The following is a 25,718-nucleotide window of genomic DNA, read 5'->3' as shown; positions in this document are numbered from 1 at the left end:
GCTGTCTACCACAGCATATTGGAGCTGAAAGTGCATACTTTAATTTGAGGGTATTTACATCCAAATCGGATGAACAGTGTAGGAATTACAACACTTTTTTATAACTGATTTTATAACTGATCCCACCCCTTTTTATCCAAAGTAATTGGATAATTGGCAGCTCAGCTGTTCCATGGCCAGGTGTGTGTTATTCCCTCATTAGTTAATTTACAAGTACGCAGATAAAAGGTCTAGAGTTGATTTCAAGTGTGGCATTTGCATTTGGAATCGGTTGCTGTTAACCCTCAATATGAAGTCCAAAGAGCTGTCACTGCAAGTGAAGCAAGCCATCATTACACTGAAAAAATCTAAATAAACCCATCAGAGAGATAGCAAAAACATAAATGTGGCCAAATCAACTATTTGGTACATTCCTAAAAAGAAAGAACGCACCAAAAAGCCCGGAAGGCCACGGAAAACAACTGTGGTGGACGACAGAATAACTCTTTCCCTGGTGAAGAAAAACCCCTCCACAAAAGTTGGCCAGATCAAGAACACCCTCCAGGCGGTAGGTGTCTCTGTGTCAAAGTCAACAATCAAGAGAATAATTCACCAGAGTAAATACAGAGGGTTTAACCACAAGATTTAAACCATTGGTAAGCCTCAAAAACGGGACAACCAGATTAGAGTTTGCCAAAAAACATCTTAGAAAGCCTGTAGAGTTCTGGAACAACATCCTATGGACAGATGAGACAAAGATCAACTTGTACTTGGAGGTAGTGTTATGGCGTGGGCATGTATGGCTGCCTATGGAACTGGTTCCCTTGTATTTATTGATGATGTGACTGCTGACAAAAACATCAGGATGAATTCTGAAGTGTTAAGGGCTATATTATCTGCTCAGATTCAGCCAAATGCTTCAAAACTCATTGGACGGTGCCTCACAGTGCAAATGTACAATGACCTTCGAAGCATACTGCGAAAGCAACCCAATACTTTAAGGCAAAGAAGTGGAATGTTCTGCAATAGCCAAGTCAGTCACCTGAACTGAATCCAATTGAGCATGCATTTTACTTGTTGAAGGCAAAATGTCCCAAGAACAAGCAGGAACTGAAGACAGCTGCAGTAAAGGCCTGGAAGAGCATCACTAGGGAAGAAATCCAGCATCTGTTGATGTCTATGGGTTCCAGACTTCAGACAGTCATTGACTGCAAATATTTGCAAAAAAGTATTAAAACACACAATTTAATTTATGATTATGTTAGTTGTCCAATTACTTTAGAGCCCCAAAAATTGGGGGGCTATGTATAAAAATGGTTGTAATTCCTACATGGTTCATACAATCATTTTGAAAAAAACCTTGAATTAAAGATGTAAGTCCACACTTAAAACACATCTTGATTGTTTCCTTTCAAATCCATTGTGGTGGCGTATAGAGCCAAGATGATGCAAATTGTGTCACATTCCACTTATGGACCTGACTGTATTATACAAGGTCACATTTACTCCTGTAAAAGTGTGTGGATTTACTTGGTTTTCTTTGTGTCTGCTTAGAGAATAATTCTAGGGGCCAGGTTGGTTGCTACAGGCAAGAGATCAATGATCTTTCAATAGAGGTCACTGTTTCTCATGACCCCATAATGAAGTCCCTTACCGAAAAAAACATATTCTGGCAAACAGTTGTGGCAAATCTTTGGGCAATTTGCTGCAAGCTCATATTTTTGTAGTCAAATACATTTTGTGGCAAACTGTTGAGGCAAATATGTGGTGACTTGTGAAGTTCTGGCAAAAAATCTGGGAAACGCGTGGCAAACATTCTACTGTTTGCCGCATATTTGCTGCAAACTCATTATGAATATGCAATGTAATATAACTTTAAATTAACTTTTCACAGAGAAAACTAAACATACTAAATGTATTAAATATTCAATGTATTCAATGTCTTAAGAGATACAAAATAAATCCAACATAACTTGAAATATTCAGCATGCTTGTCACGATCGTGTGGAGGAGAGACGGACCAAGGCGCAGCGCGTGAAAAGAACATATTTTATTTAGAAGAGGAAAAACACGAAGACGAACACTATACACAAACTAACCAAAATAACAAACGACCGTGAAGCTATAAATGTAGTGCAAACAAAAAGCAACAAACGTTCAACATAGACAATTACCCACAAACACCTAAAGCCTATGGCTACCTTAAATATGGCTCCCAATCAGAGACAACAATAACCAGCTGTCTCTGATTGAGAACCAAATCAGGCAACCATAGACTTTCCTAAACACCTACACTCAACCATAGACATACCTAGATACATACACTCAACACAAACCCATACACTACAACCAACACTATACCATATAATCACCCAAAACACACACATACCCCATGTCACACCCTGACCTAACTAAAATAATAAAGAAAACAAATAATACTAAGGCCAGGGCGTGACAATGCTAATGAAAAAAAATTGCAAAGTCTGAATATTTCACAAATAAATAGTTTTAATTTTCTTATGAAGCTACAACATTTACATGAGAGAAATGTGAAAACTACAGGGATGCTGACCATAGGATGTTTAAAAGGGCAACTACAGAATTTACTTGAGCCAAGCGATAACTGAGCAATGAGCTTTCAACCAATGGATGTTTAAAAGAGAATTAACAAAATTGAAATCATTTAAAACAACAAAAACAAAATCAAACCCAGGTCAGAACTATTGCCTTTTTGAGTGAACTTTGAAGCTGGCGGCCCTGTGAAGTCCTTTGTCCAAAGCTTGTTGAATGCATGCACTGAAACATTCAGAAAACACAAAACAAAAACAACATTAGGATACTGAAAGCAATTACTGAAAACATTTTCTATTTTTAAATGGTAGGTTTTGGAAAAACAGGGTCAGCTGTTACAAAGTTGCCTTGATGTTGCTATGCCTCTCATTAAAACTGGCATTCTCTATATTTATCAGCAAGGAAACAATGTTTCTGCCTTGTATAAATGCTATATAAACATGATTTAGCTAGAATAAACTGGAACTTAGGCCTTTTAAATCTACCAGAGTTTAAAAGATTTGCACAATTGATTCAAACGAATCATCTAATTATGATATTCAATCTAGACCATTGTCTACTATTTGTCTCTTCTTCCTGACTCTGGTGTATAAGGCTTGGGTGGAAGAAAAGCAACATAAAATTGAGTTGTGCCTAATATGGCAGTATCTATTATTGTTCCAAAATGAAGTATTGTTAACTTACATCTCAAAGCCAGGCATGCAAGAAGCCTTGACCTGCTGCAAATATATTTCTCTGTCCCCAGTTTGATTGAAGGTCTCAATCTGTGTTTTTGCCTTGTAACTGATTGCTTCTAGAAAGAAAGAGGTAAGGGACAACACATGATCAAGATGAGCTAGCTACTTGTTTGAAGAAATTAAAGATCTAATTGTTACAAAGAATGAATGTATGGGCTATATTTATGAGAATAATACATGCATTTATCTTTGTGGGCTATACTCGGCCTTGTCTCAGGATGGTAAGTTGGTGGTTGAAGATATCCCTCTAGTTGTGTGGGGGCTGTGCTTTGGCAAAGTAGGTGGGGTTCTATCCTGCCTGTTTGGCCCTGTCCGGGGGTACCGTCGGATGGGGCCACAGTGTCTCCCGACCCATCCTGTCTCAGCCTCCAGTATTTCTGCTGCAGTAGTTTATGTGTCGGGGGGCTAGGGTCAGTCTGTTATATCTGGAGTATTTCTCCTGTCTTATCCGGTGTCCTGTGTTAATTTAAGTATGCTCTCTCTCTCTCTCTCTTTCTTTCTTTCTTTCTTTCTTTCTTTCTTTCTTTCTTTCTTTCTTTCTTTCTTTCTTTCTTTCTTTCTTTCTTTCTTTCTTTCTTTCTTTCTTTCTTTCTTTCTTTCTTTCTTTCTTTCTTTCTCTCGGAGGACCTGAGCCCTAGGACATGCCTCAGGACTACCTGGCCTGATGACTCCTTGCTGTCCCCAGTCCACCTGGCCATGCTGCTGCTCCAGTTTCAACTGTTCTGCCTGCGGCTATGGAACCCTGACCTGTTCACCGGACGTGCTACCTGTCTCAGACCTGATGTTTTCAACTCTCTAGAAACAGCAGGAGCGATAAAGATACTCTGAATGATCGGCTATGAAAAGCCAACTGACATTTACTCCTGAGGTGCTGACCTGTTGCACCCTCGACATCCACTGTGATTATTATTATTTGACCCTGCTGGTCATCGATGATCATTTGAACATCTAGGCCATGTTTTGTTATAATCTCCACCCGGCACAGCCAGAAGAGGACTGGCCACCCCTCATAGCCTGGTTCCTCTCTAGGTTTCTTCCTATGTTCTGGCCTTTCTAGGGAGTTTTTCCTAGCCACCGTGCTTCTACACCTGCATCGCTTGCTGTTTGGGGTTTTAGGCTGGGTTTCTGTACAGCACTTTGAGATATCAGCTGATGTAAGAAGGGCTTTATGAATACATTTGATTTACTTACCTTATCAAGCTTGAACACAATAGTAATTTATCACTCAAAAAAGTGTTATGAGTGAGTCCACCACAAACATCTTTCCAGGTTGTTGATGCATCCTCTTCCCAAATCCGCGTTTTTCAACATCATGGGTAAGGGAAGGGTATCCATCTGCAAAAGTACATTTTTGCTTTGATGTCAAGTCAGCTCATATTGTTGCAACCTTAGCTAGCTGTGTCAGCTAACAAAGACAGAAACGTATTCACCCAAAAATGGTGTTTAGGCAAATAATTAGTTAGCTAGCTAGTTATCACATCAATTGTGCAAAAGTATGATAGCTAACCTTAGCTAGCTAGTTGAGCACTAGCTGGTGGTGCTGACAGAGTGAAACTGATATAGCAACAAAAGGTGTTTCACTCTAATCCATAAAACATGACATTGCTAACCAGGCATAATTTTTTTAACACCATTTTGAAGTTTACTAGGAAGTTTAATTAATAAGTTAGACACTTACCAGACAACTTTGGTAGGTAGCTAGCTGGAAAACTTGTTTTGCATTTTCTAAGTGATTTTTCTTCTCCCCCTGACTGGTTGTCAACAGTTACTTGTCTTGGAACTCACGTGTTACCCAGAAAAGGCTTCTGGTAAACTGTTTGACACAGGTTTGCCACAGATTCAAATATAATTATGAGATCATTAATTAAAAAAAGCTCTGGCAAACTTTTTGCCACTAATGGAAATAAATATTATTGTTGCCAAAGGTTTGCCGCAGATTCACCATTAGTGACAAACATTTGCAAACTTCTGGCGACATTTTGTAGCACACTATTTAGTTTGCAGCAAATTTGCCAAAAACTTGCGGGAAGTGCCGCAACAAATTATTTTTTTGTAAGGAGTGTCCTCCAAGCACACAGTAACCAACTCACGTCTGACTCCATTACTGTAGATTTCTTTGTTAACCTCTCCAGCAACTCCTCATTGCATCTTGACGCATTGATCAAGGAGAAATACATTTCTGACACTGAAAATACTCCATAATTATGATATGAGATGAATGGGGGCAAAAATTGTCCAACATATGAACTTTATGCATATTACTGTCACCATGTGATTGTGTGGGTGTGCGCCTGCGTGTGTGTGAATGCAAGTGCGTATGTGTATGCGTGTGTCTACCATAAAAAAGACCATTATAGCTGCCAATTTCCCCAATTTTCAAGTCAAATGGTATACGTAATCTATGTGACAGGCACCAGTCAGTATGATCTCCCAAAAGGATACATCTCTGTGACAATGATGACTGCATTCTTCTTCTCAAAGGCATCATGGAAATACAGGACTCTCTCGTGGTGCAGCCCAGACAGTAGGTTCATCTCTCTCAGAGCAGATGCCTTCCTCTTGGCTCGGGCCGAGATGAACTTGGAAGCATACTCCATTTTACCAACCTTCTGCGTCACTCGTTTCACATAGGAGAAAGCCCCTCTGAAAAAATAAATTAAAACGATTGATTTGGAGGTAACACATAGACTTATAGATGACCTGGAGCCAGTGGGTTTGGCGACGAATACGTAGTTAGGGCCAGCCAACGAGACCGTACAGGTCGCAGTGGTGGGTAGTATATGGGGCATGAGTGACAACGGATGGCACCTTGATAGACTACATCCAGTTTGCTGAGTAGAGTGTTGGAGGCTATTTTGTAAATGACATCGCCGAAGTCAAGGATCGGTAGGATAGTCAGTTTTACGAGGGTATGTTTGGCCGATTTCTAGATTTAATTTTGGATTGGAGATGCTTAAAGTGACTCTGGAAGGAGAGTTTACAGTCTAACCAGACACTTAGGTAGTTGTCCACAAATTCTAAGTCAGAACCGTCCAGAGTAGTGATGCTGGTCGGGCGGGAGGGTGTGGGCAGCAATCGGTTGAAGAGCATGCACTTAGTTTAACTTGCATTTAAAAGCAGTTGGAGGCCTCGGAAGGAGCGTTGTATGGCATTGAAGCTCGTTTGTAGGTTTGTTAGCACATTGTCCAAAGAAAGGCCAGATGTATACGGAATGGTGTCGTCTGTGTAGAGGTGGATCAGAGAATTACCAGCAGCAAGACCGACATCATTGATATATACAGAGAAAAGAGTCGGCCCGAGAATTGAACCCTGTGGCACCCCCATAGAGACTGCCAGAGGTCCGGACAACAGGCCCTCCAATTTTACACACTGAACTCTATCTGAGAAGTAGTTGGTGAACCAGGCGAGGCAGTCATTTGAGAAGCCAAGGCTATTGAGTCTGCCGATAAGAGTGCGGTGATTGACAGAGTCGAAAGCCTTGGCCAGGTCGATGAAGTGGCTGCAGGGGGTGCTGAGATGTTGCGCGGGTGTAGGGGTAGCCAGGTGGAAAGAATGGCTAGCCGTAGAAAAATGCTTATTGAAATGATCAATTATCGTAGATTTATCGGTGGTGACAATGTTTCCTATATTCAGTGCAGTGGGCAGCTGGAAGGAGGTGCTCTTATTCTCTATGGACTTTTCAGTGTCCCAAAACTTTTGGGAATTAGTGCATTTCTGTTTGAAAAAGCTAGCCTTAGCTTTCCTAACTGACTGTGCATATTGGTTCCTGACTTCCCTAAAAGTTGCATATCGCGGGGGCTATTCGATGCTAATGCAGAACGCCACAGGATGTTTTTGTGTTGGTCAAGGGCAGTCAAGTCTGGGGTGAACCAAGGGCTATATCTGTTCTTAGTTCTACATTTTTTGAATGGGGCATGCTTATTTAAGATGGAGAGGAAAGCACTTTTAAAGAGCAACCAGGCATCCTCTACTGACGGGATGAGGTCAATATATCCTTCCAGGATACCCGGGCCAGGTCGATCAGAAAGGCCTGCTTGCTGAAGTGTTTTAGGGAGCGGTTGACAGTGATGAGGGGTGGTGGTTTGACCGCGGACCCATTACGCACACAGGCAATGAGGCAATGATCACTGTGATCCTGGTTGAAGACAGCAGAGGATTATTTAGAGGGCAAGTTGGTCAGGATGATATCTAAGAGGGTGCCCATGGTTACGGATTTAGGGTTGTACCTGGTAGGTTCCTTGATCACTTGTGTGAGATTGAGGGAATCTAAGCTTAGATTGTAGGACGGCCGGGGTGTTAAGCATGTCCCAGTTTAGGTCACCTAACAGTATGAGCTCTGAAGATAGATGGGGTGCAATCAATTCACATATGGTGCCCAGGGCACAGCTGGGGGCTGAATGTGGTCTATAACAAGTGGCAACGGTGAGAGACTTGTTTCTGGAAAGATGGATTTTAAAAGTAGAAGCTCAAATTGTTTGGGCACAGACCTAGATAGTATGACAGAACTCTGCAGGCTATCTCTGCAGTAGATTGCAACTCCGCCCCCTTTGGCAGTTCTATCTTGTCGGAAAATGTTATAGTTAGGGATGGAAATTTCAGGATAACCGGCTCCGAAGTGCTCAGGACCTCAGACTGGTGCAAAGGTTCACCTTCCAACAGGACAACGACCCTAAGCACACAGCCAAGACAATGCAGGAGTGGCTTTGGGACAAGTCTCTGACTGTCATTGAGTGTCCCTATCGAACATCTCTGGAGAGTACTGAAAATAGCTGTGCAGCAACGCTCCCCATCCAACCCGACAGAGCTTCAGAGGATCTGCAGAGAAGAATGGGGGAAACTCCCCAAATATAGGTATGCCAAGCTTGTAGCGTCATACCCAAGAAGACTTTTGGTGCCAAAGGTGCTTCAACAAAGTCCTGAGTAAAGGGTCTGAATACTTATGTAAATTTAATATTTATAAATATTTTTATAAAATAGCAACAATGTCAAAAAAACTGTTTTATTGCTTTGTCATTATGGTTTATTGTGTGTCGATTGATGAGGAACATTTTAGAATAAGGCTGTAACCTAACAAAATGTGGAAAAAGTCAATGGGTTTGAATTCTTTCCAAAGGGACTGTATATCTAACACTGGGCAATATGGCCAAAATATCATAACACTGTATTTTTTACATTTTTGACTGTATGACAGTATTTGATGTTTCTGAATAATACAAGTTGTAAATACGCCCTAGGATGGCAACAAATGAATTCTGTGATTTTAATGTGTTTTCTCCATTCTGATTGCTTCACTGTTCAACCAAAAATAATAGGACAAAACTGACAGTGAAGAAGTCCTATTTATAGAACATTGAATAGGAATCAAAATCCTATTTTTTAACTTGTTACTCGGCCAATGCTTACCATTTGCATAGTTATTTGTTCAATTCCGGCACTAATTTATTATCATTCACACACTGTGTCTTGTTGCTTTTGTCTTAATATGCCTCTATTTCGCAAAAAAGAAAATTAAATAACGTTTCCTTGACAGAATTATTATTCTCCGACCTATTTGACTGCAGTTCCTACGTTCGCCACTAGGGGTAGTTGCCCAATTTCTTGGGGTCTTTACGTCCCAAAGTTGTTTGACTTCTTGGTATTGCAAGCAAACTTCCTCAGTTCTCAGCTAAAGGCAGTTCTTTCTGGCCATAAAAACGAATGAGTGCCATCCTTTTTTGGAGTCATTACTGAATTTTTTTATATAACAAATCAAACATTAAAATGCTTTTATATAAGGTGAAGTGTAAATTCAAACCTGTCCGCGAATGAATACCTGTATAGTTTGTTTACGGTTTAACGCACAGCCAGTGTATTTGACAAATAGACTTGACTTATATTTGTGATGTGTATAGCTACCTAGCTAATGTTAGGCCTACTCATTTGTGTATCAATGGTTAAAGTTTTTCCAAAATGTATTTAAATATAGCATTTTAACAAATTTTTATTTTTTGTGAATGTATAATGTGAAAGTGGGTTTAGATGTTTTAAAAAGTAGCATTGTATAGCCTAATGTTAATATTACTGGCTCCTTTCAGGGAAACAAATGTGTGCTTAACGAGTTTGTCCGGTTTGCGCAACCATAGTTTGGAAAGTGGATGTTTGATAGTAACAATACAGAGTAACGGTATGTTTTCTAAACAAGCCTAAAGACTGTTTTAGTGTTGACTACTGCAGCTGGTGTAGCAAATTAGCAATAACGTTAGCTAGCAATTTCCAGCTAGCATTTTCACCACTTTGTACGCATGCCTTGATGCCTTCGTCATGGCAAGGTTCTGAGATTTATGAGGTGAGAGAGTGAGTATTGTAGGTTTGTAAAAGTTTCAATTCGGTGGGAGAGAGTGATCGGGAGTTTTTCAGACACACACACACACACACACACACACACACACACACACACACACACACACACACACACACACACACACACACACACACACACACACACACACACACACACACACACACACACACACACACACACACACACACACACACACACACACACACACACACACACACACACACACACACACACGTTGTCAGGACACCCTGAGAGATGCTGTTCATTCCCGGGTAAGTTTTCGTGAATATTCAACCCAATCACACCGGGTTTACAGACCCGTTCATATCGCCTGAACACCAGCCCATTCGTTTCCCAATGTTCACGCAGGGTGTGCCGAAGCAAGTCTCACAATTTTTTTTAATGGAAAATTACCATCTAGTTTATGTCGCTCTTTTTTTCTAGCTTTATTTACAAACGGGTGCCTTACCTCCCTATTTCCTTGTGGATGTCATAGTAATCAGTCAGCCGGCGCATCTTCCTGAGAACGGTCTCCTCGTCCTCCATTGTATCCTCCTTGTCTTCTTTAACTGCAAGGTAGCACAGAAGTGAGGACACAATTACAATGTAGCCTAATTACAGGCCCACATTTCATAGTGTTCGGGCCTGTGTTAATCACATTCCCAACTGCTAATTTACATCTGCCTCTACATAGCTGCATCTCAACAATCTGACTATTCACTCCAAAATGATAGTTTGACAGATGTTTTTAGGTCTCAAAAGTAGTCTAATGTCAAGATGAATCCACGTCCTTCGACATCGGTTGTGTAGATCCGGCTGTCAACTCAAATATCCTAAATGAATAGAAAAGATAATCACAGAATAAAACAACCAGGAAATTAGACGGTACTAATATTTTCCTGTAATTTGGGGATTAAGGCATATAGCTGAAACGATGCAACTGGTGGCCTAGGATGTGGATATGTCTCATCATTCGTCTACTTTGAGGTCTGAAAACATCAGACGACTATGCCTCTGTGTCAATACTGGAATGCATATTTGATTGAATGGTACCCCAAGGCTTACCTGTGCGCACGGTGAGCTCAGCCTTACAGGACACAGAACCAGCCAGGTTCTTGGCTGTGCAGGTATACACCCCTGAATCTTCTGGACTTGTGTTGAGCAGCACAAGGGAGCATTCGTTGTCATCATACACAAAGGTGATGTGACTACTCTCGCACAACAATGTATCATCCTAAAACAAAAAACAATATGTCACTCTGGAATTAATCACATTTCATGAAAATAAGCATGCATATAATGTGGACCCGCTTTAAAGGAAATTCTGCCACTTTTCAACCTCATATTCATTATCACCATACCATTGTCTACATTTGGGAAAATAGTGCATTTATATGATCTGTGGGAAAAAAGACAAGGTCCTAAAAAATGCTTCTCTTTGAAATCATAGAGTAGGATTAAAAGAAGAAAGAAAACGGTGATTTTCAAAACTTACAATACGTTTTTAGCCATAAGGAGGGTATTTTCTTGCTCCCCACATTACCAAGAATCTCATAGTGTTTAAAAATCACAGTTTTTAAAATGTTTTAACTTTTGATGATGTCATTGAGTAGAACTTTTCAACTTGATATTTATTTCTTCCTATAAACATAAAAATTAGCAATTTTCATATATGTAGACAATGGAATTGTGATGGAGATAATGAAAATAAGGTTGAAAAGTGGTGGAGTTGCCCTTTAAATTATGTGCAGCTTATAAAGGCCTCAGAAAGCCTTCACAAAGCCTTCAGAAACACGACATAAACGTCACAAATAATCTACAACAGTGTGTCACACTTTATAAAGGATTCATAAATGCTGCATAACTGTGTGATATGACAACCAAAATCAAATGTGACAATGTTGAATGTCGAATGTGTCACTATGTCGAAAATGAAAAACTGTATACAATTTTGTTTTAAATAATTATACCACCACCCATAAGGGAGCTTGGCGAGTGGGAGGGCAAAGGGGCAGGTACTCGGGCACATGTACTGTAGACCCTAATCTGTGTACATGCCTGCATGGCTACTTCAATAGTTATTTCAAATAATGTTGGTGACTTCAGAGCAATTGCTAATGTTAGCTTGCTAGATAGCTAGCAGCATAAGCTAACTAGCTATATAGCTAGCTATATCAATACGAAATGTAGCTAGCTACAGTAGCAGTCAAAATATAGGACACACCTACTCATTCCAGGGTTTTTCTTTATTTTTACTATTTTCTACATTGTAGAATAATAGTGAAGACATCAAAACTATGAAATAACACATATGGAATCATGTAGTAACCAAAAAAAATGTATTTTATATTTGAGATTCTTCAAAGTAGCTACCCTTTGCCTTGATAACAGCCTTGCACACACTCTTGGCATTCTGTCAACCAGCTTCATGGCGTAGTCACCTGGAATGCATTTCAATTAACAGGTGTGCCTTGTTAATTTGTGGAATTTCTTTCCTTCTTAATGCGTTTGAGCCAATCAGTTGTGTTGTGACAAGGTAGGGGCGGTATACAGAAGATAGCCCTATTTGGTAAAATACCAAATACCAAGTCCATATTATGGCAAGACCAGCTCAAATAAGCAAAGTGAAATGACAGTCCATCATTACTTTAAGACATGAAGGTCAGTCAATCCGGAAAATGTCAAGTTTCTTCAAGTGCAGTCGCAAAAACCATCAATCGCTATGATGAAACTGGCTCTCACGAGGACTGCCACAGGAAAGAAAGACCCAGAGTTACCTCTGCTGCACAGGATGTACATTAGAATTGCCAGCCTCAGAAATTCCAGCCCAAATAAATCCTTCACATTGTTCAAGTAACAGACACATTTCAATGTTAACTGTTCAGAGGAGACTGTGTGAATCAGACCTTCATGGTTGAATTTCTGCAAAGAAACCACTACTAAAGGACACCAATAATAAGAAGAGACTTGCTTGGGCCAAGAAACACAAGCAATGGACATTAGACAGATGGAAATCTGTCCTTTGGTCTGATGAGTCCAAATTTGAGATCTTTGGTTCTCACAAAGACACGGAGTAGGTGAACGGATGATCTCTGTAAGTGTGGTTCCCACTGTGAAGCATGCAGGAGGACGTGTGATGGTGTGGGGTGCTTTGCTGGTGACACTATCTGTGATTTATTTAGAATTCAAGGCACACTTAACCAGCATGGCTACCACAGCATTCTGCAGCGATACGCCATCCCATCTGGTTTGCACTTAGTGGGACTATAATTTATTTCTCATAAGGACAATGACCCAAAACACACCTCCAGGCTGTGTAACGGCTATTTGACCAAGGAGAGTGATAGAGTGCTGCATCAGATGACCTGGCCTCCACAATCAACTGACCTCAACCCATTTGAGATGTTTTGGGATAAGTTGGACCACAGAGTAAAGGAAAAGCAGCCAACCAGTGCTCAGCGTATGTGGGAACTCCTTCAAGACTGTTGGAAAACCATTCCTCATGAAGCTGGTTGAGAGAATGCTAAGAGTGTGTAAAGCTGTCATCAAGGCAAAGGGTGGCTACTTTGAAAATATATTTTGATTTGACTACTAAATTATTCAATTTCTGTTATTTCATATTTTTGATATCTTCACTATGATTCTACAATGTTGAAAATATTAAAAATAAAGAAAAACCCTTGAATGAGTGGGTGTGTCCAAACTTTTGACTGGTACTGTAGCTAATAGGCTCAGCTAAATAGAAATCCCCCTTATGTACTACAGTAGCTATATCTCAAAGCCACACTCTTGTCATGAGATTTGTAAATGAAAGAGGCCTAAATTGTCTCTATAATATTTACTTTTGTATTGTTACAGACACTGTTTGTGCAGGACAACAGAGTGGAAAATCCTTATTATTGAAGGCACTGAGACCCAAGCTCTCCCCAGTGCTTGAGATGCCCTCCTCCTCTACCTCATCCCATTCCTCAACAACTTCATTCCCAGACTGCTGCACTAACTGCCAACATCGCTGACAGGTTAGGACAGATAAAACACCTTTCATTTAAGACATTTGATAAAAGTTATGGTTTGAGCATCCATCTATTCACTCTTGGACATTGTTTTAAAATATCTATCTTTTGTGTTTCTTCAAATGCAGTGGTGACCTGTGATGGGCTATGAGTGACAGAGTGGCATCGGGCATAAGTTGTTGTCTTCCATAGGAGGAGAGGGAAAGTGACCTCGCAAAAGATGTTGAAACCCGTCTAACGGTAAGACAACATGAAAAATATACTACGCCAATCATAATTATGCTTTTGACATCATACTTTATTGGTTTACTATGGCATTTGACATATTAATGCCCTGCTCCAATATATTTTCCTGATCAAATCAATAATTAGACATTTGTTTGAAATGTTGTTTTCCCCAATAGACCCATTTGGCGATGTGGCCCTGAAGGTGGTTCCTGCCAACCTGCCTCCATCATCATACAGAATGACTGGGGAAATGATTCACCCCTAATATACAACCTGTAAGTATACAGGCTAAATAATAACACATAGTAGAACCATTTCTACAATGCAGTCCATCTGTCCTCTCAGTGCAGCACAGAAATGCCCTTATCCAGAATGTGACAAAGGCATTTCTAACAGACCAGCTAAACTTTCTTTGTTGTTACTTTCAAGGTTGGATCCAACATGCAGTACCTCCAGCAGGCAGAGGCAGGAACCATTCATCCGCCAGCTCGGGGACAAGTGTATTTGTGTCACGATCGTTTGTAGAATTAACGGACCAAGGCGCAGCGTGCGTAGAGTTCCACATGTTTAATTAAAGAAACTCACTAAAACAATACAGAACAAAAACGAAACGTGAAGTCAAATGCAGTGCAACCTGGCAACTACACACAAACAAACAAGATCCCACAAAAACCCAGTGGGAAAAAGGCTGCCTAAATATGATCCCCAATCAGAGACAACGATAAACAGCTGCCTCTGATTGGGAACCATACCGGGCCAACATAGACATATAATAACCTAGATAACCCACCCGAGTCACACCCCGACCTAACCAACATAGAGAATAAAAGGCTCCGGCCGCAAAACCTGACTCAATAGGGGAGGGTCCGGGTGGGCATCTAACGTTGGGGGCGGCTCCAGTGCGGGGCGAAGTACCCACTCCGCTCGCGGATACGTCAGCTTCGGTGGCGGCTCTGGTGCGTGGATCGTCGCCGGAGGAACCGGACCGTGGATCATCATTGGAGGCTCCGGACTGGGAACCCTCGCCGGAGGCTCTGGACTGGGAACCCTCGCAGGAGGATCTGGACTGGGAACCCTCGCAGGAGGATCTGGACTGGGAACCCTCGCAGGAGGCTCTGGACTGGGAACCCTCGCTGGAGGCTCTGGACTGGGAACCCTCGCTGGAGGCTCTGGACTGGGAACCCTCGCAGGAGGCTCTGGACTGGGAACCCTCGCAGGAGGCTGTGGACTGGGACTCGTCGCTGGAAGCTCTGGACTGGGGCTCGTCGCCGGAAGCTCTGGACTGGGACTCGTCGCCGGAAGCTCTGGACTGGGGACCGTCGCCTGAAACTCTGGACTGGGAACGCGCACTTCAGGGCGAGTGCGGGGAGCAGGCACAGGACGTACCTGACTGGGAAGGCGCACTTGAGGGAGAGTGCGAAGAGCAGGCACAGGACGTACCTGACTGGGAAGGCGCACTTGAGGGAGAGTGCGAGGAGCAGGCACAGGACATACTGGGCTGTGGAGGTGTACTGGAGACCTGGTGCGTAGAACTGGCACAAATGGTGCCGGAGCGATGACACACTCCGCACGGTGAGTGCGGGGAGCTAGCACAGGTCGTCCTGGGCTGTGGAGGCGCACTGGAGACCTGGTGCGTAGAACCGGCCCACATGGTACTGGACAAATGACACGCTCCTCGGGACGAGTATGGAGAGCTGGCACAGGCGGCTCCGGACGGCTAACACACTCCTCAGGGCGAATGCCGTGCATACTACGCCAAACCAACAGCTCTCTCGCTTCACTCTCCTCCAATTTGTCCAACAACTCCTCGAAGGTCTCTAACTCTCCCCTCCGTTCACTCTCCTCCACGTTGTCCAATTTGGCTCTCTATGGTCAGGGCATGACAATTTGTGTATTTGTATTGTTTTCACTTTTATTTTACCTCTTGTGTTAGGAATAGGGAGGGTACAGGGTCAAGTGATATAGAGTCTTTATGGATGTGTTATGAATAACCAAAGGTGTCGCACTTCAAATTAACTATTACAGGACTCTACATGAAGTGTCAATAAATAGATTATAAACGCACTGCCGATTTATGAAAGTTCTCTCATGATCCACAGGTTACTGTAGGGTGTGAGGGGAATTTAGTTGGGTCAATGGACCTGCAATGCTTGTGTTTCTGTGTCAGAGCCAATATGATTTGGAGTAGTCGAACCTGAGACCACCAGGTATTCTGTTCCCGTGCTAGAGACCAGGGCTCGATTACAACCTGTTACAATCTTTCAGCAGGGTGTATGACAAGGTTGTAGACGTTTTGTGATGGCTCAATTTAATAGGATTTATAAAGCCTTAGTAAGCCGTGCTTATGTCACCCTTTAAGAAGCACAGGATTATGTCATATACGACATAGGGGTATGTCACATTTGACATTGGTAATGATGCCACACAGTTATGCCACATTTATGAACAGTGGTGTAAAGTACCTCAGTTAAAATACTTTAAAGTATTACTTAAGTTGTTTTTTGGGGTATATGTACTTTATTATTTATATTTTTTACCACTTTTACTTTTATTTCACTACATTCCTAAAGAAAATAATGTACTTTTTACTCCATACATTTTCCATGACACCCAAAAGTACGTACAATTGGCCCAGTGTAGTTAGGGGAGGGTTTGGCCGGAGGTGCTTTACTTGGCTCATCGCGCTCTAGCGACTCCTTGTGATGGGCCGGGCGCCTGCAGGCTGACCTCGGTCGTCAGGTGAACAGTTTTCCTCTGACACATTGGTGTGGCTGGCTTCCGGGTTAAGTAGCCGGTGTTAAGAAGCGCGGTTTGGTGGGTCATGTTTCAGAGGATGCATGACTCGACCTTCGCCTCCCGAGAATGGTGCCATCTGGTTTGCTTAATATAAGGAATTTGAATTGATTTATACTTTTGCTTTTGATACTTAAGTATATTTAAAACCAAATACTTTTACTCAAGTAGTATTTTACTGGATTACTTTCACTTTTACTTTTATATTAAGGTATATTTACTTTTACTCAAGTTTGACAATTGGGTACTTTTTACACCACTGTTTATGAACTCTTTATTAGGCATGACACAGTCATAGATTATTTGTGACACATCTATGTAGTGTTTATGAACACTTTATGAAGTCTTTATAAACTAATTTGAAACATAATTTGGAGTATCCTGTCAGTACAAGTCATTGTTTATTTACCTTCTCAGCAGTTACCAGCTGAGTACCTACATTCTGGTTATCAAACTAGTTATCTATAGAGTATATATATGGCATGAGTGTGCAACTTCATAAAGGGTTACAATGATATACACACTCAAATATATATGTGTCTCCATGTATGCACCTTAAACCAAAGGATGTCGGGAATGGGCTTGCCCTCCACAACCACAGCCAAGCGAGGTGTCTCCCCCATGTGCACATCCACATCCTCCATGATGGACTCAAAGGTTGGTGGTGCTACAGAGGGAACATGAAAATGTGTTAGATACTGTTGTCACATTATTCAGTATGTCGATACTCAAAGTATCATGGCAAGGAAACAAAATATGAAGCAGACAACATTTCCTGACGATCAGCAAGGCATTTTGAAAAAGTAGCTAACTTCTTAATGGCCATTACTATAGTGGACGAGAAGAGTTTCCACTCCCAAACAATGCAAAGCGCTTTGAGCAGCTGCAAAGAGAGATACATACTGTAACTCCAATCCATTATCATAATCTGTCATTATTGCACTCACCTGCCATTTCCACACTAAAGATGCAGGAGTCGACGCCAAACTTGTTGGAGGCAACACACATCAGTTGACCCACATCGCCACTCTTCACCCTCATGATCTTCAGAGTGTGCTGGTCATCATCAGGCATACTCATCTCATACAGTCCAGGTTTGATTGCAAGGACCACTCCACTCCTAATCGCAGAGAACAATAAGGCAGCTTAGATATCCCATTGTCGTGGTGATGTTACATTTTAGGGGTAAGAAATGTTGTTGTGTGTCTGCTTCACACATCTTATTGTTTTATCCTACAGCACTTGGTATTACAATGGCATTCTTGCACACTGGCATATTTGTGAACTCAATTGTTGTGAAGCAAACAAGAAGGCCAGAGAACGGGCATGGTGCTTTTCAAATACAGTTAAAACTTCTTTCAGCTAGGGGGCAGAATTTTTATGTTTGGAAAAATAACGTTCCCAAGGTAAACGGGCTATTTCTCAGGTCCAGATGCTAGAATGTGCATATAAATTGACAGATTAGGATAGAAAACTCTAAAGTTTCCAAAACTGTCAAAATATTGTGAGTATAACATAACTGATTTTTCAGGCGAAAACCTGAGGAAATCCAACCCGGAAGTGCCTTTTATTTGGAAAAATCCCTTGTTCTGTTGCCTGCCTTTCCTCCATTTAAACGGGTATCAACCAGATTCCTTTTCCAGTGGCTTCCTCAGGCTGTGACCAGGCTTTAGACATAGTTTCAAGCTTTTATTTTGAAAAATTAGCGAGATTTTTCAAAACACGTCAGTGGATAGACGGAGGTCCTTACATTAGTTCATGCGCTCGACACTGGTTGCTCGACATTTTCTTTCTCTCCAGTATTGAATAGGTGGGTCATGTTTCAGAGGACACATGACTCCACCTTCACCTCCCCTGAGGCAGTTGGGTAGTTGCAGCAATGAGACAAGATCGAAAAAATGGGGAAGGAACCTAAGGGAGTGCCAGATATAGGGGAGGTAATAATGGAGGTAATGGAGTCCAGGTGTGCCTCATGATGACATACAGGTGTGTGTAATGATTGATGCCAGGTGTGCATAATGATGGATCCCAGGACAGGTGGTTGGTATACAGGCGAAGGGGAGGAGCGGGAGTAGACGTAGCAATCATGGACAGAGCACACCATCTATAGGGTACTGATAGACAGTGCCAGCCCAGTTATTGTGAAAGTTGATCTCAGAAAGAGACTCTAGTCTCGAGAGCTACCTTAAAAAGGAAGCTCCCTCCAAAGTGTATCTCTTCCCTTGTGAATTGGCTGATGTATTTTATAAACTCAGCACATTACATGTTAATCTTAAAATAATAGACAGTGTGAAGTAGAAACTGAATATCCAACGGAAATGTGTAATACATATTAAGAGGTAACATTGTCAGGGTAGACTAAAATTAAAACAATGTCTTCCAATATGGAGAAAGTTATCATGTTTGTTTAGTATGTTTTAAAATCTTGCAATAGGGGGAAAAGCTGAACATTGTTTGAGAGTGATCCAAGTGTATTAGCAGTAGAGATTGAGAAGGTCTTCCTATTGGGAAGAAGGGAATTCTAGTTGAGGGAAACAGATATGGAACTAGTGAAAGCAACAAAGTGAATCTTAATATTAGAGGCTTTCAGATATCATTCTAATAATGCAATATTTTAGTAATTTGAAGAAGTAAATGTTTCAATGCAAGGTCACATGATGAACAGAGGGATTGAGCATTGGGACTGATATTAAATTAGAGGCTGCCATCTGGTGTTTGCGTTAGAGATACATTTCCTGTGGAACAATAGATAGCCACCAGTATTCACTAAACTCAAACAGGCTGTTAGGGACATAGTGGGAAATTTGGGACAGCGTTATGAATAATTGCATTTTTTTTTTTTTTTTTTTTTTTTCACCTTAATTTAACCAGGTAGGCTAGTTGAGAACAAGTTCTCATTTGCAACTGCGACCTGGCCAAGATAAAGCATAGCATTTCGACACATACAACAACACATAGTTACACATGGAATAAACAAAACATACAGTCAATAATACAGTAGAAAAATTAAGTCTATATATAATGTGAGCAAATGAGGTGAGATAAGGGAGGTAAAGGCAAAAAAAGGCCATGGTGGCGAGGTAAATACAATATAGCAAGTAAAACACTGGAATGGTAGATTTGCAGTGGAAGAATGTGCAAAGTAGAAATATAAATAATGGGGTGCAAAGGAGCAAAATAAATAAATAAATAAATACAGTAGGGGAAGAGGTAGTTGTTTGGGCTAAATTATAGATGGGCTATGTACAGGTGCAGTAATTTGTGAGCCTCTCTGACAGCTGGTGCTTAAAGCTAGTGAGGGAGATACGTGTTTCCAGCTTCAGAGATTTTTGCAGTTCGTTCCAGTCATTGGCAGCAGAGCACTGGAAGGAAAGACGACCAAAGGAGGAATTGGCTTTGGGGGTGACCAGTGAGATATACCTGCTGGAGCGCGTGCTACGAGTGGGTGCTGCTATGGTGACCAGTGAGCTGAGATAAGGCGGGGCCTTACCTAGCAGAGACTTGTAGATAACCTGTAGCCAGTGGGTTTGGCGACGAGTATGAAGCGAGGGCCAACCAACGAGAGCGTACAGGTCGTAATGGTAGGTAGTGTATGGGGCTTTGGTGACAAAACGGATGGCACTGTGATAGACTGCATCCACTTTGTTGAGTAGAGTGTTGGAGGCTATTTTATAGATGACATCACCGAAGTCGAGGATCGGTAGGATGGTCAGTTTGAGTGAAGGATGCTTTGTTGCGATATAGGAAGCCGATTCTAGATTGCATTTTGGATTGGAGATGCTTAATGTGAGTCTGGAAGGAGAATTTACAGTCTAACTAGACACCTAGGTATTTGTGGTTGTCCACATCTTCTAAGTCAGAGGCGTCCAGAGTAGTGATGCTGGATGGGCGACCAGGTGCGGGCAGTGATCGGTTGAATAGCATGCATTTAGTTTTACTTGCATTTAAGAGCAGTTGGAGGCCACGGAAGGAGAGTTGTATGGCATTGAAGCTCGTCCGGAGGTTAGTTAACATAGTGTCCAAAGAGGGGCCAGAAGTATACAGAATGGTGTCGTCTGCGTAAAGGTGTATCAGAGAATCACCAGCAGCAAGAGCAACATAATTGATGTATACAGAGAAGAGAATCGGCTCGAGGAATAAGAGACATTTTTGACAATTTCCACTAGGAGTGTTGTTAATGTCTCTAGGACGGTCTCTGCCGCCCTCTGGTGACAGGTGGAACCATGACAGCTGTGTTGTTTTTTGGGAGGGACGCATGAATCACAATGTGAGTCATATGTCCAAAGGGGGAAATACCAGTCCCCTGGGGCCCTTTGGTAAATATGCAAATATATTTTCTTCACATGCCTGCATCTAAAAGGAAAACAGATATGTTGGTAATGGTTGACAGTTACTCCAAATGGATTGAAGTTTTCTCCACCCGAGTGATATATGAAGAAGTGTATTGCTGTTGTTGTTTTGTGTGTTTTGTTTTTGTCTTGTTCAATACAAATCTCACCAGATAGGGTCTGCTGGATGGTCAGGATTTCTCCCTAAGGATTAGCCCTTTCACTCCCTGACCATGTAACTCTGCGGTGAGATCGCCAAGATGATAGGGGTGAGCCAATTTGGGGGGTGGCCAATTTGGGGGGTGGGGGTTGTTTCAACTGTGTATTATTCTCTTTGACATATGTCTTAGACATTTTTATTCAGAATATTGGTAGTAGTAGTAATAATTTGTCACACAGTGAATAATTTGTCTGGATTTCCTGAATCAGAAATGCCCTAAACTAAACTGTTGTTCTGGTCTGTCCTCTCTCGAGGTAATGGCGAAGATGACCACAGATGGTAACTAAATGCATGGAAAAGATCATTTGACCAAGAACAGTATGAACCTCGCCCCCTCTAACCGGCTGAAGTAATGGCGACAATGTTGTTCACTATGCCCTGTATTGGTCATCGTGGAAAGAGAGCCCTGCTGGGCCCTGGGTTGGATCAGGTTAAGTGGTGAACTTTACTATAGCATTGATAAGAAAAATGCTTTTTAAGAGTATGACCAACAATGTGCCCTAGACCAAATTCGGGAGATCTCTAGAGACGTAGAGAAAGTTGGCAATGCTAAAATAATTGCGTAAATTGGCTCTGCAAAACAGAGAGGCTCCTGACTATCTTTTGACAGATCACTTGTGCAATCATTGGCGATGAATGTTGTACTTTTGTCACAGATCACTCTTCTAAGATGTTTGATCTCACCAAATACATTGCTACTGTTGCTAAGAATAATTCCCCACAACCAGAGTGGATGGCTGCAACTTGGTTGGAATCCCTGTTTGGAAGTTGGGGATTGCCAAATGGGCTACAGTGTGTGTTTTGTTCTTAGTTTGCATAATTGTGTTATTTAACATGCTGTTAATGTGTATGTATTTTTGATAAATTCAAACCTGTTAATAGAAGTATAACATTTATTATGATGATAGTATTACCATACTAATTAGATTGTATAACCCAGAATGAAGGGTTTGAAATTATGAAGAGTCTGGTTTTATATGTTGATTTCCCTTACTTTAATAGAAATATAGAACTTTTTGATAGAAGCAATAATTTGATGATTATCTTAAAATGTATTGATAATTATCATAGATTGAGTGATAAGAGGAGGGAATGTGATAGAAGAAATACTCACTATCAGTATCTGCAATTTGGCAGTACACCCATATCTCAGTTTCAAGGTCTCAACTTGGAGAGAAGAAGCTTTCTGAGGTATTGGACGGTCACATGCATGAACCAAAATGTTAATGATGAATTAATAAGCAATGATGAATAAGCTAAATCTTGCAAATACAACTTTTTTGTGTAAGTATATAAGATATCTAATGGGACTGCCCCGACAGAGCTCCTGACAGACGTGTACTATGGAGCATCAAGTTTGTTGGAACCTCTCCAGTTAACTGTTAACTTCTCTAGGGTAGGGGGCAGCATTTTCACGTTTGGATGAAAAGCATACCCAAATTCAACTGCCAGCTACTCATCCCCAGAAGATAAGATATGCATATCATTAGTATATGTGGATAGAAAACACTCTGAAGTTTCTAAAACTGTTTGAATCATGTCTGTGAGTATAACATAACTTATTTAGCAGGCGAAACCCCAAGGACAAACCATTCAGATAAAAAAAAAATGTAGGTCACTCTCTTTTCAATGAATTTTCATTGGGAAACCAGATTTCTAAGCGAATTGCTTGCAGTTCCTACGGCTTCCACTGGATGTCAACAGTCATGAGAAATTGGTTGAGGTTATTCCTTTGTGTAATGAAGAAATACGGCCATCTTGAAGTCGAGGCACTCTAGGTGTCCTGTTTGATTGAAGCGCATGACCAGAAGGCATGCTACATTTGGTTTTACACAGATCATCCTGTCTTCAATTTTATCGATTATTAACGTTAAAAAATACCTAAAGTTGTATTACAAAAGTAGTTTGACATTTCTTGGCAAAGTTTACAGGTAACCTTTGAGATATTTTGTCGTCACGTTGAGCAAGTTGGAACCTGTGTTTTTCTGGATCAAACGCGCCAAATAAATGGACATTTTGGATATATATCGACGGAATTAATCGAACAAAAGGACCATTTGTGATGTTTATGGGACATATTGGAGTGCCAACAACAGAAGCTCGTCAAAGGTAAGGCATGAATTATATTTTTATTTCTACGTTTTGTGTCGCGCCTGCAGGGTTGAAATATGCATATCTCTCTTTGTTTACAATGTTGCTATACTCAGATAATAGCATCGTATGCTTTCGCCGAAAAGCCTATTTGAATTCTGACACGTTGGCTGGATTCACAACCAGTGTAGCTTTAATTTGGTATCTTTCATGTGTGATTTAATGAAAGTTTGATTTTATAATAATTTTCATAGTAATTAATTTGAATATGACGCTCTGCATTTTCTCAGGCTTTTTGCCAAGTGAGACAGTAGCGTCTTGCCTAAACTCAGATTTTTTGATATAAATATGAACTTTACCGAACAAAAAATACATGTATTGTGTAACATGAAGTCCTATGAGTGTCATCTGATGAAGATCATCAAAGGTTAGTGATTAATTTTATCTCTTTCTGCTTTTTGTTACTGCTCTCTTTGGCTGGAAAAATGGCTGTGTTTTTCTGTGACTTGGCTCATACCTAACATAATCTTTTGGTGTGCTTTCGTCGTAAAACCTTTTTGAAATCGGACACTTTGGCTGGATTTACAACAAGTGTAGCTTTAAAATGGTGTAAAATACTTGTATGTTTGAGGAATTTAAATTATGGGATTTCTGATGTTTTGAATTTGGCGCCCTGCAGTTTCACTGGCTGTTGACGAGGTGGGACGCTACCGTCCCACATACCCTAGAGAAGTTAATAAACAATGATTAATTTAAGATTGACTTCGAGTGTTCCAAGTGTAGAATTTCCATGACAGACACCTTCCTAATATTAGGATGCACCCACCCCTTTTACCCTCAGAACAGCCTCAATTTGTCAGGGAATGGACTTGTTGGAAAGGTTGTCAAAAACATTCCACAGGGATGCTGGCACATGTTAACCCCAGTGCTTTCCACAGTTGTGTTAAGTTGGCTGGATGTCCTTTGGGTGGTGGACCATTCCTGATACACACAGGAAACTGTTGAGTGTGAAAAACCCAGCAGCGTTACAGTTCTTTACACACACCGGTGTACCTGGCACCTACTACCATACTCCGTTCAAAGGCACTTAAATCTTGTGTCTTGCCCATTCATGGACTGACTGTCACACATAAACAATCCACGTCCCAAGGTTTATTAAAAATCCTTCTTTAACCTGTCTCCTTACCTTCATCTACACCGATTGAAGTGGCTTTAACAAGTGACATCAATAAGAGATCATAGCTTTCACCTGGATTCACCTGGTCAGTCTATGTCATGGAAAGAGCAGGTGTCCTTAATGTTTGTACACTCAGTGTATACTACCTATGAGTTAAATTGTACCTTCAAATTTAAAGCATCTTCTTAAAATGACCATGTTAATACATCATTGTTAGTGTTTCAGCTGTAGTGATACAGTGTGTGACTTGCCTCTTCCAGATAACTGAAGCGTTGACGTGGTTCAGAGTGATGGTGATGCTGAATGACAGGTTCTCCTGGACATAGACTATGTCTGGCTTATCAATGATCACCGGACCCTCCTGAAGATATGGACCTTGGAAGAAATTCAATCTCTTTAACCTTAAAGGGATAGTTCCTCACATTTTCAAAACTACATATTTGTTCCATGCCTTGTCAGCAGTCTTTGGACAAGAAGAAAGTGCAATCCATGCTTACATGTTGTTAAACCAGCCCTTGCCAGAAACCACTAATATAGGCATCATGTCATCAATTCATGTTGCCCTCATTTGATGACTCATACCTCTGTTGACAAGTTGCACTGGGTCTGTGGACGGAGAGGGTTTGCTAAAGGCCTTGGTGGTGATTGACAGGACCCTGAAGGCATAGCAGACTCCTTTGGAGCAGCTGGTCACTGTATAGCAAGGGTCTTTCAGACTGGACACTATGATGGTCCACTGGATCGAGCCCAGCGCTTGTTGTTGGATGGCATACATCAACGTGTTGGGATCTGCAATGGCAAACATACATTTTTGGTACGTGTGAATACATGAAGACAGAGCATAACCTTGACCTGTTGAAATGGCATTCAAACAGAATTAACTTGAACATGTACTACACAGAAGAATAATATATATGCAACATGCAACAATTTCAAAGATTTTACAGAGTAACAGTTCATATAAGGAAATCAGTCAATTTAAATGAATTCAGTAGGGCCTAATCTATAGATTTCACATTACTGGAAATACAGATAAGTATCTGTTGGTCACAGATACCTTAAAAAAAGAAAGAGGTGTGGATCAGAAAACCAGTCAGTATCTGGTGTGACCACCATTTGCCCCATGCAGAGCGACACATCTCCGCATAGAGTTGATCAGGCTGTTGATTGTGGCCTGTGGCCGGTGGAATGTTGTCTCACTCCTCTTCAATGGCTGTGTGAAGTTGCTGGATATTGTCAGG

The 25,718-nt window shown here is 41.2% G+C and overlaps 1 protein-coding gene across 1 annotated transcript in view; it reads right to left on the bottom strand.

The window, feature by feature from the left end:
- The window catches only part of LOC139539205 (striated muscle preferentially expressed protein kinase-like), a 111,573-nt gene that overhangs the window by 20,586 nt on the left and 65,269 nt on the right, over nt 1–25,718 (bottom strand). Inside the window, exons 13-20 of the mRNA XM_071342106.1 lie at nt 25,060–25,266; nt 24,729–24,852; nt 17,609–17,781; nt 17,216–17,328; nt 10,693–10,861; nt 10,097–10,196; nt 5,730–5,930; nt 5,378–5,435 (exon numbers count right to left, since the gene is read on the bottom strand). Of these exons, the coding sequence (XP_071198207.1) occupies nt 5,378–5,435; nt 5,730–5,930; nt 10,097–10,196; nt 10,693–10,861; nt 17,216–17,328; nt 17,609–17,781; nt 24,729–24,852; nt 25,060–25,266 (1,145 nt within the window). The remainder of the gene's footprint in view (nt 1–5,377; nt 5,436–5,729; nt 5,931–10,096; nt 10,197–10,692; nt 10,862–17,215; nt 17,329–17,608; nt 17,782–24,728; nt 24,853–25,059; nt 25,267–25,718) is intronic.

This window comes from Salvelinus alpinus, chromosome 14 (assembly GCF_045679555.1).
Source record: "Salvelinus alpinus chromosome 14, SLU_Salpinus.1, whole genome shotgun sequence".
NCBI classification, from domain to species: Eukaryota; Metazoa; Chordata; class Actinopteri; order Salmoniformes; family Salmonidae; genus Salvelinus; species Salvelinus alpinus.
Note: the sequence above shows the minus strand (reverse complement) of the source record. Positions and strands in the feature narration are given on the sequence as shown.